This window comes from Glycine max, chromosome 14 (genome assembly GCF_000004515.6).
Source record: "Glycine max cultivar Williams 82 chromosome 14, Glycine_max_v4.0, whole genome shotgun sequence".
Taxonomy (NCBI): Eukaryota; Viridiplantae; Streptophyta; class Magnoliopsida; order Fabales; family Fabaceae; genus Glycine; species Glycine max.
The window spans coordinates 11,767,062-11,782,116 of NC_038250.2; the positions used below are offsets into that span (position 1 = coordinate 11,767,062).

Here is a 15,055-nt window from a genome sequence, read left to right on the forward strand (position 1 = left end):
ACATCAATGAAACATAACTTGCTGTGAATATCTATGACGGATTGTGTCTATTGTTCTCATTACAAACAGTGCCAAAGCATTCCACCTTTTAATAAGTATCACAAAATATTCTCTAACTATAGTGTCTCTTTACGATAAATTAATATCAACTTTGTGGGACTGTGTTAGCTACTTAAAATCTTATGTGAAAACTTGACTACCCTCCCATATACAACTCAAGTCTACACTAGCATAGATAAGTTTTAGAGTGAATAGTTTAAGCATTGATAATATAAAAAGGTTTTATACTATTATTCAATCACATAGAGTCATGTAAGACAAGTTTGTTAACATTAAAAAGTAACTAGTAACTACTATAAAAGTAATATTATGATTTCTGATTGGTTTAGCCATGTAAGATTAATGTTGTTTACAAGTTATGTTTCTTATAAATCACATATAGTCATGTAAGATTAATGTTGTTTACAAGTTATGTTTCTTATATTTCGCATCACAATTTTACTTTCCAATCTTAGACTACCAGGCATCTAATTGGATTAAAAGGAACTCTTCCATTACAAGAAAACTGTTGGAAACTTGCATTCACAACACAACAATGCGTGCCGCAAAGAAGTTAGTTGGAGTAAATGATTATACACAAATCAACATGGCAGGTGAGTCAACATACCAACATGGAACCTATTTTAAGTACTTGATCGTGGACTTCGCGTAGGCGTGGGAAGGTGTGGAGGGTGGCTACGGTTCTGAAATGCCAATCCAAAGTCCCTTAAACGGTTAAGCTCTGGCACCACCACTGTTGCAAGATCAGGCCTGTCCTTTTTGCTGAGCTCTGTACAACTCAATGAGAGTTTGACAAATGCTAGAGCCTCTTCCAGTGGCACATCACTGATCATAATATCAAGCATTTCTGAAAATGTTTCCTTCTCAATTGCCATCCTAACATGGTGTGCAAGCCCCATTGGAGGCTTGGCAGTGATGATTTGTAGTAGCATTATCCCCAAGGAATAGATATCTGATTTTTTTGTTAACTTTCCTGTTTGTTGGTACTCAGGATCAATGTAACAAAAGGTTCCAGCAGCTGCAGTCAAGTGATACTGTGTGACAGAGTCAGCCACAGATGGTGGCACTAGTCTTGCAAGACCAACATCACTTATTTTGCTCACAAAGTTCTTGTCCAAGAGAATGTTTGCGGGTTTAAGGTCCCGGTGCACAATTGGCTCTGGCTTTGTTTGGTGAAGGAAAAGGAGTGCAGTTGCAATCTCAGCAGCTATTTCAAAACGTTTCCACCATGGAATCGGAGGGCTGTCATTTTTCATCAACAATCTATCTTCTAAGCTACCATTCTCCAAGTACTCATACACTAGGCATCCGTACTCGGGACACGCACCAAGGAGGAGGACCATGTTAGGATGCCTTATGCTGCATAATATCTCAACCTACACATGCGAGAAGGAAAAATATATTTTTGTGAAGATTGCATAAACACAAGAGTTTGATTTTCATACACTATAAGTGTAAATATTTTTATTCTATCCATCAATTAAAAAGTATCCTCGGATATGAGTTTTAAATATTACAAAAGTCAATAATTTTACTATACATGCTAAAGCATGATTGAATAACATTGTAAAAATGACTTTTACACTGACCGTGCACATAAATTCTACTCTTGTATAAAAACGTAATACTATCAATACATTCTAATTTAATTCTAAGCATAATCTTGCCGAATTCAGAAGTTTCTTACAAAAGTAATGAAAGACAATCACTGTTTTGCGAAAGAAAAGTCAGTAATTATATTTATACATGTTATTCTTCTAAGGCACTTGGAATTTTGTTTGTAAAGCATAATTGTTAGAATATGTGAAGTTACAAACTAGCTTCATGTATAGGGTAGCTTAGAAAAGAATTCTAAGTGAGCAAGTTACTAAAAAGAGATTAATTTTCATGGTCAGTATAAAGATTTTTATTCCATCAACCAATTGCATACATATCTATGTTGAAAAACTGATTTTCTCATTTGAGTAAAATTCACTTTCAATTTTATTACTTTTTCCACTTTTCTCCCCTCTGAACCATGGACTCTAACATGTGTTATACCTCTTGTTGGAACTGCCTCCTTCCATGGGAAGCATCAGGGTTTAAAATTTTGATTGCAACCGGGGTGTGATCAAGTTGGCCTCTAAACACAGGTCCATATCCACCTTCACCTACTTTCAATGATGGGGAAAACTTCTGAGTGGCCTCTTCAATATCCTTTATACTGTATTTTCTGTACCGAGTATCGTTGATAATCAACAGATTTAATGCTCGATCCTTTTCTTGCGCCTCTCTCCTAGCCTTCACCTCTGCCTGAATTCTTCTTTGTGCTTCCTTTTCAACCATCTTAATGGCTTCCTCATATGCTTCCAAGGCAGCTTGAGCTTTAACTTTCTCCTTTTCTGCCAGTTCTAGAGCTGCCTCTTTAGGCAACTTAGTAGCTTCCTCAGCTATACGTTCCTCCTTCCATTGGTTAATCTCCTTAGCCTGCCAATATTTATTACACAACACCCATTGAATTATTTCATTTAACACTTCATTTATTTCATCAATCATTTAACACTTCATTCATTTCATCAAAGTATAATACTCAAGCTCATTTATTCACTACCCTAATTTTATTATTTTTAGGAAAATATGTTTTTGGTTCCTCAAAAATATTTTAAAATGTTTGATTTAGTCCCTATAGAAATTTAATACATTTTTGGTCCCTGCATTTATCAAAAAGTGAAATTTTATTACTTCACCAAGAACTAAAAAACATGTTTTTGGATAAATATATGAACTAAGAACATATTAAATTTTTATAGAGGCTAAACCAACATATAAAAATATTTTGAGGAATAAAAACATATTTTTCCCTTGTTATTCATATCAAACAGTAGTTATCATTACCATTTTACAGAGAAGGAGTAAATAGGTGTAGGTGTGGTTTCTTTACAGAGAAGGGTCATAAAATTCCTAACCTAAGAGAATAGAGATGAGAGAGAGATGAAAGGAGGAGTAAATATTATTCATTAACCCAAGTCACTAAAGATTACAAAAGAGTATTTATAGACAGTTTTGTTAGAGAGACTAACAGCTGCCATCTAACTAACTACTAACTAACTAACAGTTGTCAACAGCAGTTAGATAACTAACTTTACTAATAGCTAGGTGAGTCTGCAGTTGAATAACTGCAACTCCTTACAATAGTCTAATCCCCCCCCCCCCCTTCAAACTCAAACTCAATGGGGTTGAGTCTTTAAGTGAGACTCAATGGCATTGAGTTTGAACCTTAAGAAAAGAAACCTAGTTGGAGACAAAGATTTTGTTAAAGCATTTGCCCATTGATCAATGGCAGTAATGTGATAAACTTGCAGCTTCTTAGCTAAAACCTTCTCCCTAACAAAGAAAATATCAATCTCCATGTGTTTTGTCGTAAAGAACTAGATAGTGAGTGATGGAAACAACATTTTGATTATCATAGAATATTGTTGGAAAAGTTAAAGGAACAGAAAGTTCAATCAGTAGGGTTTGAATCCACATCACTTCAGTTGTACCTTGAACTAGGCTTCTATACTCAGCTTTAGTACTTGACCTAGCTACAATTTGTTGTTTCTTAGACCGCCAAGATATGAGATTTGGACCAAAATAAATAGCAACCTCTGATGTAAACCTTCTATCATCAGGGTTAGATGCCTAATCTGCATCATAGAGTGCTTTAATGGAATAGGAACTCTTGGAGTAGCAGCTTTGAGAAGTAAGCTATGATGCAAAGAGCTTTTTAGAAATCTGAGGATTCTTTTTACAGTTGTCCAGTGTGTTTCAAGAGGATTAGCCAAGAATTGGCATACTTTGTTCACAACAAAACTACGCTCAGGTCTGGTTATGGTGGAGTATTGTAATGCTCCAACCATTGATCTATAGAGAGTAGGATCTGATAATATATTTGTTCCTGTTTTAGTGAGCTCACATCTAGAAACCATGGGAGAAGATATAGGTTGAACCTTAGCCATTTTAGTTTTTTGTAGAAGATCTGTTATGTATTTGCTTTGAGTTAGAAGAATAGAGCCATCATCCATAGACTTAACTTCAATACCCAAGAAGTAATCTAGCTTCTGAAGTTGTTTAAGAGAAAAATTAGAATGAAGCTTGATAGTAAATTGTTGGACTAAGGTGACAAAACTTCCAACTATTATGATATCATCAGCATACACCAAGAGATAAATAATATGAGAAGCATCTTTGAAAATAAAGAGAGATGGATCACATTTGCTTGCAGAGAAGCCAAGATGCAACATAGTGGACTATCAAACCACTGTCTTGGTGTTTACTTAAACCCATACAGAGCTTTGTGTAGTTTACAAACTAGAGAAGTAATGGGGTTTTCAAAACCTGGAGGTTGCTGCATATAAATGGTTTCCTCTAGAAAACCCTTTAAGAAAGCATTGTTGACATCAAGTTGAAACATTTCTCAATTATTAGTTAGAGCCAAGGTAAGAATCAACCTTACAGTAATAGGTTTTACAATAGGAGAAAAAGTTTCATTAAAATCACAACCAGCCACTTAATGAAACACTTTTACTACTAGTCTAGCTTTATACCTGTCGAAAGTTCCATCTGCATTTTCCTTGACCCTGAATACCCACTTGCAGCCCACTACTTTTATATTAGAAGGAAGGGAAACTAAATCCTAGGTCTTGTTATGTATGAGTGCCTCATATTCTTGTTTCATTGCAGTGAACCACTGTGGATTATCCAATGCTTGCTTTAATGACTTTGGTTCCCAGTGAGCAAGTAACAAAGTTGGGTTAATTTTAGGTAAATGAATTCCAGACTTTGATCTAGTTTGCATTGGATGAGAATTAACTGGTCTAGCAGGTGGGGATACTGTAGGAACATTTTCTGATGCTACACTGTGTGAAGTAGCAGAATGAGACAGATCTGATGATTGAGGAAAATTCACTTGTATACAGATGTAGATTCAGCTTCAACATTAGGACTAGAAAATTCAGTTTCTATGTTAGGACTAGAATCAACATTAATATTAGGACTACAATAAGTAGTCAAATCAATAGTGGGGTTTATAGAAGAAGAACCAGCAGTAGAGTTGCTGGAAGAGGACTGAAAAGAATTGGGTTGAGGAACAATGGGTATGGAAGCAATGAGAGGAGTATTGTAAATAAGAGATGACTCAAACTTGGATATGGAAATTTAACTTCATTAAAAACATCCTTGGATATGAAGAGTTTTCTAGTAGGAGAGAGACACTTATAGCCCTTATGAGATGTGGTATATCCTAGAAAAACATACTCATTAGGCCTATATTCTAGTTTGTGTCTATTGTAGGTCCAAGAAAAGGAAAACAAGAGAATCCAAAGGATTTAAGAAAAGTATAATCTGGGGTTTATTGGACAAAAAAGTGTAGGGAACTTTAAAGTTTGGGGAGATGGTAGATAACTTATTGATCAACTAAACTGTTGTTGTGAAAGCAAAATCCCAGTGTGGTGTGTGACTCAAAATCACAAATGGCACAAGTGAGAAGGCTCTAAGAGGTGCTGTCATAACTGAATTCAGTTATAATAACTGAATTGGTTTTGGCACCAAAAGCATAACTAGAGTGTATATATAATCTTGATCATGTAATGCTAAAGGAGTGACTTTGAGAGAGGCTGAAAAATCAAAGCTGTTGCAGAAAAATAGAGAGTTCAATAGAGAAAGAGAGTTAGGAGATTGAGAGAGATTTTGAAATAAGGGAAACCAAGAGAGATCAGTTGCTGCTTGTATTGGACTTGTAATGTTTCATGATCAATGTGATGATGATGAGCTGCATTTCCCGTGGATGTAGGCACATTGCCGAACCACGTAAACTCATGGTGTAGACTCTTGCTTGTTGCTTTGCTGTGTTTTCTATTTTTCTTTTTGATCTTGCAGGTTCTTTTGGTAGCTGAACAAAGGATAAGAACCAACACCCAGAATTTGAGAGGTAGGGAGGCTTGCTTGAGAAGAGTAAGACCTAATTCTACAACATGTCTGTGTTTCCTCTCCACTACACCCTTTTGGTGATGTGTGTGAGGTCAGATTAGTCTATGAATGATTCCATGGCTTGCTAAAAAATTTGTTAGAGGTCAGGACTCCCCTCCCCAATTTGTTTGCACACTTCATTTTGGAATTTAACTGAAGTTCAATCATTAACTTGAACTATTGGAAAATAGGGAAAGTTTTAGATTTATTTTTAAGCAAGTAAATCCATGTGAACCTAGAATAGGCATCAACAAAGGTGATATAATAGTGAAAACCATTTTTAGAAGGAATATGTGCAGGACACCATAGATCACTGTATATCAATTCTAAGGGTTGATTATAAACAGTTTTAGATAAAGGGGCAAGTAATCTATGTGATTTACCAACACAACAAACTGCACAAAACTCAATGACATTTTTATTTGAAACTGGTATCTTACAATGATTAAGAACAAGTCTCGAGACATTAGAACTAGGATGGCCCAATCTAAGGTGCCAAAGAGTTTGAGAACTTGTGCTAGTACATGCACTTGTAGAAGAAGTAGTTTTTACATCAGAATTGAAATTATTTACAGAATCTGAAACAAAACAAGAAGCTGAACTAGCAGCAATTGAGTCTTGGAGTTGAATATTTGGAAACACATATAATCTATCAGATCCAAGTGAGCCTTGAAGTAAGATCTCATTGGCTTCCTATGATTTCATAAGACAATGATTAGGATGTAACTCAAAAAATACAGCATTATCTAGTGCAAATTTACTAACACTGGTTAAATTTTTAGTTATAGTAGGCACATGTAAAAGGTGATTTGTAACATCTCATTTTTCGTAAATAAATTAAAAAGGTTTTTTAGTATAAAAAAATAGAGTTTTAGAAAATGGTGAGATTTTATAATTAAAAAAATAAGGAGAAATAAATGTATTAAAATAATGATTCAAAGGATAATAAAAATGGTATTTTATTTATTCACTTGATAGGAAATAAAATAAAGTATTTGTTTATAAAATAATAAACAAAGAAAAATAGAGTAAATAATAGGTTGTAAGTACTCTAGCTATAAATAGAGGCATCTTAGGTCAGTTTTCATATTGACAATACTCTCTACGCCTCCTCTTCCTCTCAATTTCGTTTTCCCTTCTCCTCCTCCCAAAACCTTCTATTTTCCCGCATACCACCAAACCTGTCTCAGAAAAGGACGATCTCGGACTCATTCACCATTGAATTATCGTGAAATTTGAGCACCATATTCGGAACTCATTTCCGAACATTCTCACTGTTGGGAATTAAGAAAACATGTCGGAGCTGAGAGAAATACTCTTTGCATGGTAGCTTTTTCTTTCCCGTAGAAACCCAAAACTATCTTAGTAAAACTACAATCCCGGATTTGTTAATCGTTGAATTGTCATGAAATTTTGATAAGTGGTTTGAAATTCATTTACGCACCTCTTAACCGTTGGGATTTGCAAAATAATTTCTATGGAGGGAGAAATACACATCGCTTGTGGACAGTGGAATGGAGACTTCAATCCCATCTCTTCTCTCTAACGCTTGGAAACCCTATCAGAGCAATCAAAGGAAAAACTTGAGGAATTTCAGGAAACCACATGAGATGTTGCTATCGCTGTCACAATACACACGTGAGACCGCTTAGAGGTAAGGGATGAGTTTATCGCAATTGGGGTTAGAATGAACATGTGTAGGGATCCTTAGAGGATTAAATTGGGTTTATTTTGGGATGTTTATTGAATTTCTCCTTTATGATTATAAATACAATATTGATGTTCTGATGCGAATTGGTTGATAAAATTAAGTATTCTTGGTGTTTTCTTTTTTCATACCTATGATTTTGATTAATTGATTTTGATATAATTGTGCTAAATTATTGGAGGGGTTTTACTTCCCATGTTGTAATAAACCTTTTATATAAATTGTTATATTAAGATTATGAAATTGTGATTCAAATTGTGAGTATGTGATAAATTGAACCTGTGATGAAAGGTGAAAGACATGTGTATTAAGATGTGTGTATTGAGTTGTGAGCTATGAACTGTGCAATCATACAATTGTAAGACCCTTTAAGGGTGACAAGTATTGTGATGAGATCTACTATAGGAACCCAATGAGTTTAATCACAAGCTCGACGAGTTAAAATGATTTTGAAAACAATTGAGTAGTTGTGTGTATTGCATAGTTCATAGGTAAAGTGTATATGATTCATAAGGTGTGATAACATGCTACTTTGGGATTATACCATTGTGATTGAGACCGAATATATGTGATAAATTGAGTATGTATTGACTCGTAATATATATGTGCATTGAGATGTTGTGTGCATTGAGTTGTGAGTTATGAATTGTACAATCACATGGTTATAAGACCCTTTAAGGGCGACAAGTTAATACGCGACGAGTATTGTGATGGGAACCACTGTGGGGACCCAACGAGTTTAATCACAAGCGCGACGATATAAAATTATTTTGAGAACAATTGAGGAATCGTGTGTTTTGTACAGTTCATAGATAGAGTTTGTGTACTAAAATGTTTTTTGGGTTGGACCTCAATCAGGAGGGAGAGGCCTTGACGAACTTTTTAGAGTGTAGGCCTTGGGGGAAAATACACCCAATTTGAGTGTTCCTTTAAGCATGTGCCGATCCCACATGGTTGGAACATTCTCGCAAAATAGCGTGACCCTGACTGGTCTCCCTATGATTTTACCTAGTGAGAGTGACCTGACTTACTAGTGTGTGATTTGTCTTGTCATGTACTCCTAGGCGCCCGACGAGGTTTTTCACTGACATGGTACCACATTGCATATAGGATTTAGTCTTAGTGTACATGTTGCATAATGCTTGTGTATTGATCGGTATTGATTGACTTGGTGATATTGTGTTTTGATCCTTGAGTACGTGAATGTTGTGAAAATGAATGAGATGTGTTGTGTTGTGATGTGATATTAGGCGACAAAGTGGTGAAATAACATGAGCTATATTTAAATAAGTTTTATTTTGTTTATATGATATTTATACCTACATGTTGTCTTGTTTCTCTCCATTAGTTAGGAATGTGATAACTCACTCCACGTGTGTTGTTTGTCTTTGGATCCTATGATGATCTCGAACTTTGTGTTCGTGGGAGCAGATGACTAGATGAATTGCTTTAAGGAACCTTGTGCTGAAGAATGTCAAGACACAATGCTCTGATAGGATGTGACATTGGGGCATGAGTTTTGTTTAATTACATGATGTTTTGAGCAAAAAATGTTTTTGACAAGTTTACCTGGTAATAATTAAGTGAATGTGAGCCTTTTATCCCTTTGAAAGGATTTTATTTAAATGTGCTTTAAGAACTTTAAATTAATTATGATTTCTTATTTCTTTTATTATTAGTACATATATGTGAAGGGTAGAGGGCGTCACATGATTCAAGGACAAATACACTTTAGGATTAATAGGATAGAGAAAAGTAGAAGAACTAGTGGAATTAATGGGCAAACCTTGTCCATTAACAACGTAGATTTGGTCTGGACCTTCAAAAGGACTGAGTTGTTGAATGTTCTATGATTCTTTTGTCACATGAAAAGAGGCACATGAATCTGGTATCCCGGTTGAAGAAGATCTAAATTGAAAGTCGGAGTTTGCAATCATTGCACTTGGAGGCTATTGACTCTAGTTATTCTGCATTTACCTATTCTGATTTGTTCCTTGAATTCATCAATTTGATGATCTAAAACCACTGTTTTGTCCATAGTTACTCTGACCAAAGTTATTAGAATTTCCTTGAGAGTATTGATTTTGACCAAAGGGAATTACTCTGAACATTTCCTTGACTTGAAGGATTATGTAGTGTGAGTGAGGGATTTGGTTGATAATTCTGATCAAAGCGATAGTGAGAAACAGACGTTGTATGCCCATATTTGTAACACACTTGGCATTGGAAGTTTGCAAAGTGTCCTCCACCACGGCCACAATCACCGCCACCACCACCACGACAGTCGCCTCTGTTAAAACTTCCATTGCGACCAAAGCTACCACAAAAAGTATCTGAGTCATACTGTTTTGAAGATTTGTTCGATACTACATAAGCATCGAAACCAAACGATGAAGATGAATTAGGGTTCACCTGAGTAAGATTGATCAAAGGCGAATCAAAGATGTGTTTTTGAAACTTTAGCAATTGAGCTTCGTGAGGTAAAAGTAATGCCTCAACTTTTTCAATAGGAAGAGGTTGGAATTTGCTTTCAATAATCGAGATTACTGAATGGTAATCTTGTGGAAGACCTTCAAGTATAGCATCAATGTGTTCCTGAAGAGAAATTGGACTTCTGACAAAGGCAAGTGAGTCAGAAATGGCTTTGATTCTAAGCAAAAACTCACGCATCGACTTGTCTTCAAGCATCGTTGCACACTATTCAGTTTGAAGTTGCCTTGCTTTGGCTCGTGTTTGTTTGTGAAAATAATCATGGATTCGTTCCCAGACCTCATACGAATGGACACATCCAATGATTTGAGATATAATTGACGTAGACAATGTCGACTGCAACCAAGTGAGAAGAACCTGATCCTACTGCTCCCATGCTTCATATGCAGGATTCTCAATCCCTGCATCGCGATATGCTTCAGTGAGGAACCTTAATGGAATTTGTGGATTCGCAACAAACCTTTGAAGTTTGAGGGATCTGATGACATGCTCAATTTGTGGTCTCCATAGTAAGAAGTTTGAATCATAAAGTTTCTGTGAGATTGAACTAGGAAAAGCAAAAGTGGAAGAAAAAGGAACAGAGTTTTTCGCCATTGATGATCAGCTAAGGTCTAGATACCATCATAAAATTCCTAACCTAAGAGGATAAAGAGAGATGAAACTGAGGAGTAAAATGTTATTCATTAATCCAAGTCACTGAAGATTACAAAGAGTATTTATAGGCAGTTCTGTTAGAGAGACTAACAGCTGCCATCTAACTAACTACTAATTGATTAAGAGTTGTCATCAGCTGTTAGATAACTAACTTTACTAATAGCTAGGTGAGTCTGCAGTTGAATAACTGTAGCTCCTTACAATACTCTAATAAAGGGTAAGTTTTTTTTTTTTTTTTCTAAACATGATGTGGTGAATGAGGACAGGACTAGAGGTTTCTTCTTACAGTAATCAAATAATTTACATCACCTTGGTTTGTGCTAAGATTACATCTTTGCATGTTGAGTTGTACATGTCCATAGTTTGCTTCAGTTTAAGCCTCAACATTCTCATCTCAGCTTCCATATCTCCCTGGAAGGAAGTAAATTAGTAAATGTTCCATAGTTAAAAATTTTACCACTCAAATTACTATATTAATTTGACCACATAGTGGTTCTAGTTCTACAACAAAGACAATCCAGTTTATGATAAACTCGTTTTTATGGACACATACTAAGAATTGGGAATCTGATGTAGAGCCTAAATCACAATCTTGTTTATTTCCATCTGCTGACTCAAACTTATGCGACCCTGAAGAGTCACTATAACCTGAGGTATGGCTAAATAGTGACCTCTGATTCATTGTCTGACCAGCTGAAGAACACCTTGGCATTTCAAGTAGAGCTGATCTTTCTGATCTTCCATTGGTGCTCCCTCTTCTATGTGAATATGTCCTGTTTTCATTGTAGCCAAACCAAAATATGAAAAAGATTAAAGACCCTTTTTACTTTTGAGTTTAATTTTTATTCACAATGTAATTGTCAATCAATAAAAATTCATCATTAGTATGATTTCAAAAATAATTGTTAATATAATTTTTAAGATAATTATTATAAAAGTTAATAAATTTATCATACATATTCGATTATAAAAAACCTTTACATATTATATACACTATTTACTCATTATGGAAATTTGTAAGCTACTCTTAAGTTTAATTGTGTGGCACCTTACTCCATTTTCCTTTTGTGATGGAACCACGTTTATCATTGGGCGTATTGCTGGTCGAGCTCCCACTATCTTCCCTTTTGAAATTACGTACACTGAACTATAATCTGGAGCTGATTTCATTACGCCTGTTGACACATCGTGATGGCCTTTAAATTTTCTGAGACAGCCACCACCACATTAAGAAACTTTAACACATTACATAATACATATGTACATGCAAATGAAACATAAAATTGTCATGCAATGGCCAAATTTTAAGAGGACTGAGGATATATTAAAAAAATTAATATAATGTAGCATTGATATGCGATTATGTCCCAACACTTAACTTGCTTCCGCTCCTCAGGTTCAGAGTTCGTGCCAAAGTATTCCTGGACGAGTGGGGTGCACCAACGACTATAGTATTGACGCGATTTCTCTGTGCATATTCCACAATTCCTTTCACAATATCACTATCATCGATTACGGCTTCTTTCAACATAACCTGAAATATCATTAGCCAGTTGAAAGTTTCACGTATCACCACCAACACCATTTGATTGAATACGACAGAAATGAGAGTGCAATTGAAAAATAAATAATTTATTTTTATAAATAAATAGTGTGTTCACCAAGAATGTAAAGAATTTTTAGACTACTATTCAATCACATTATCATAAACGATAGATTTATTAGCTTTTATAATACTTATTTAAAGTTTAATTATTAATTTGTGTCTTATATATACTTACACAATTCTTAGATTTTATTCACTAAACTTATAAATGACGCGTTTCAATCTCCACACGTACACTTTTTAATATATTTTAATTCATACCATTCAAAACTGTAGAAACTAAAAACAGATTGAAAAATATGTGTAGAAACAAAAACAGTTAAAAAGTAAGACGGATAATTTTTTAAGTGTAGGGATGACAATATAAATTTACAATGTCTGAGTAGTATGTTATTAAAATCTTCTTCAAATTGGTTAATTAAACTAAAATTTAATTTCAGCTCAAATATCAATTACATACAACTTTTCCATGACACATGTGACGTAAGGGCTTGAAAACATGGGCTATATCGTCTTCGTCGGGAGGAAAAACATTGGTACCCTCATCTGCATGCATAATTATTATCATATAAACATAAGTAACACAAAAAAAACAAACAAAAATGATCATATATATCACGACACAACTTAACGTAAAATTATAAAACTTATAATGTAATATAAGTCTATTTGAATACAAGGCATAAGTATTTTTGGAGAGTTTCTCTGTTAAAAATATAGAATCTTTTCTAATAGAGAAACTCTCAAAAAAAACTGTCAAACGGACTTTTAGCCTTGTATTCAAAGGGGCTCTATGAAATTAATTAGACATGTAAAAATATGAGGGTACCTACGATGAGGAATGTTTTTGTGCTTGACATGGACTGCAATGATGACTGGGTTATCAATGTGTTCAATTGTCCAACGGAAGGCATAGCCACTGTTCTTGTCTTTCTCTACAGCCACCATGGTGACATTTAAGGGTGGTGGCGTAGTGGTGGTCCCACCATGGGAAGACATTATTGCGTCGTCTGCCACCTCCCGCGCCACGCTGCACCGGCCACCGCAAGAAGGAGGAGGAGGAGAGAAGCTCTTGGTTAGGTCCTTCTTTTTCTTCTACGGTTCCTAGCTAGTCCTAGCTCTTTCGGTGATCTGAAGATGGAAATGAAACACCCCCATGCAACCTCATCGAAGATGGTGCACTCAAACACACGGACACAACTAAGGTTTCAATTTCATCCTTACGTTTTTTAGGCTCTTTGACTAAGCCTGACCCAAAAACAGAATTTTCTTTTTAAGTTAACATTTTAGATAAAATTTGATATGTGCACCAATTAAAGGATAAACTTGAAAAAAATGAAAATACAATGTTAAATTAATACAAAGATAACTGTCCACCAGTAGGAGTGTGTAAAAACTAGTTCCACAAAAAAATCAAATCGAATTAATTTTAAACTATTTTAGCTAATTCGATTTTATATTCATATACTTTCTTTCTTTCTCTGAAACCTCATAAAGTTAGTCGTATGAAAATATAAATATGTTTACGAGATAAAAACTGTGTAAACAGAATAATGTTTTATACCAATGTATTTAGTTCTAATTTGCTTGCTGTTGTGTAGTTGTACATGTTTTTAAAATAGATAGAGTAGTGGAGATGGACCTTCATGGCATGCGGAGGAAGAGACTACAGTCCTTGGAAGAAACTTTGGCATTCCTACAAATTTGATTAATAAGGAAATGACAGCTTACTCAAGTTGAAGGGTTTGTTTATTTTTATTTCACATGCAATTGTCTTTTTCAGTTTTTTTATATTAATTTTGGAGGTATTTAATTATGATATGAATATGTGATAATTTTTTGTTTCTCTTCATGATACAGACTTGAGTGATGTTGTAGAAGGTTTTGCAAGTAGCATCAAAGGGCTCATTGATTTGGCCACCATTTGAAGGAAGGGTGTATGCAAATTTCAAAAAGGTGAAAAAAGAAAACCAATGTTATGGATAGATGGATGACACACGTTAAAGAACAAGATGAAGCAATGTTAGAGAGAACAAACCAAGCATGCCAAATTCTGAAATGGAGGACTTAAAGATTTACTAACTTCTCTGCCTCCCCTCATGTCAAATCTTTTATTATATATTGGAATGTTGATGATTTGTTATTAATTTTTTTGCTGTTGTGCAGTGCATGTTACAGGTAGATCAATAAATTCATTCACTGAGTTTTGCACATCCACACGAATTTCCGGCTACAAGGAAGACATGTCCTGTCCATACAACATAACTTATGGAAATGCAAGTACGATTATTGGGTCCTATGCGGAGGATTATCATACATTTAAACAAGTCAATGGTGATCCCCATGCTACACCAGAAAATAGCAGCATGATAGGAAAGTTCAAACATACCCAACATGGCATGCTTTTGAAACAAAAAATTCAACTTGCAAAGAATAAGAAAGGTGCGGATTTAATGATAAGTTTGATCACAAAAGCCACTAACGTGATGGATAACCTCAATTTGAGTTCCTGTGGGAAAAGGTATATATGGCCTGGTGCAATGGTAGAGATC

General features: G+C 35.0%; 1 protein-coding gene across 1 annotated transcript; it reads right to left on the minus strand.

Moving 5' to 3' along the window:
* Positions 1–661: 661 nt before the first annotated feature.
* LOC100786386 (U-box domain-containing protein 51) lies at positions 662–13,583 on the minus strand. The gene is made up of 8 exons (XM_014766631.2): positions 13,337–13,583; positions 12,964–13,049; positions 12,277–12,431; positions 11,946–12,104; positions 11,451–11,670; positions 11,207–11,308; positions 2,101–2,526; positions 662–1,436 (listed from the first exon to the last, which is right to left on the minus strand). The coding sequence occupies exons 1-8, from the start codon at positions 13,500–13,502 to the stop codon at positions 684–686; spliced, it is 2,067 nt and encodes a 688-aa protein (XP_014622117.1). The 5' UTR covers positions 13,503–13,583; the 3' UTR covers positions 662–683.
* Between the last annotated feature and the right edge of the window lie 1,472 nt (positions 13,584–15,055).

Bases quoted from the DNA above. Each gene is read 5' to 3' on its own strand.
- LOC100786386 (XM_014766631.2), bottom strand. From the start codon at position 13,502: ATGTCTTCCCATGGTGGGACCACCACTACGCCACCACCCTTAAATGTC. The intron at 13,050-13,336 runs GTAGGTACCCTC...TTATGCATGCAG, and splicing joins GCACAAAAACATTCCTCATC to ATGAGGGTACCAATGTTTTT. The intron at 1,437-2,100 runs GTATAACACATG...TCGCATGTGTAG, and splicing joins GGAGGCAGTTCCAACAAGAG to GTTGAGATATTATGCAGCAT.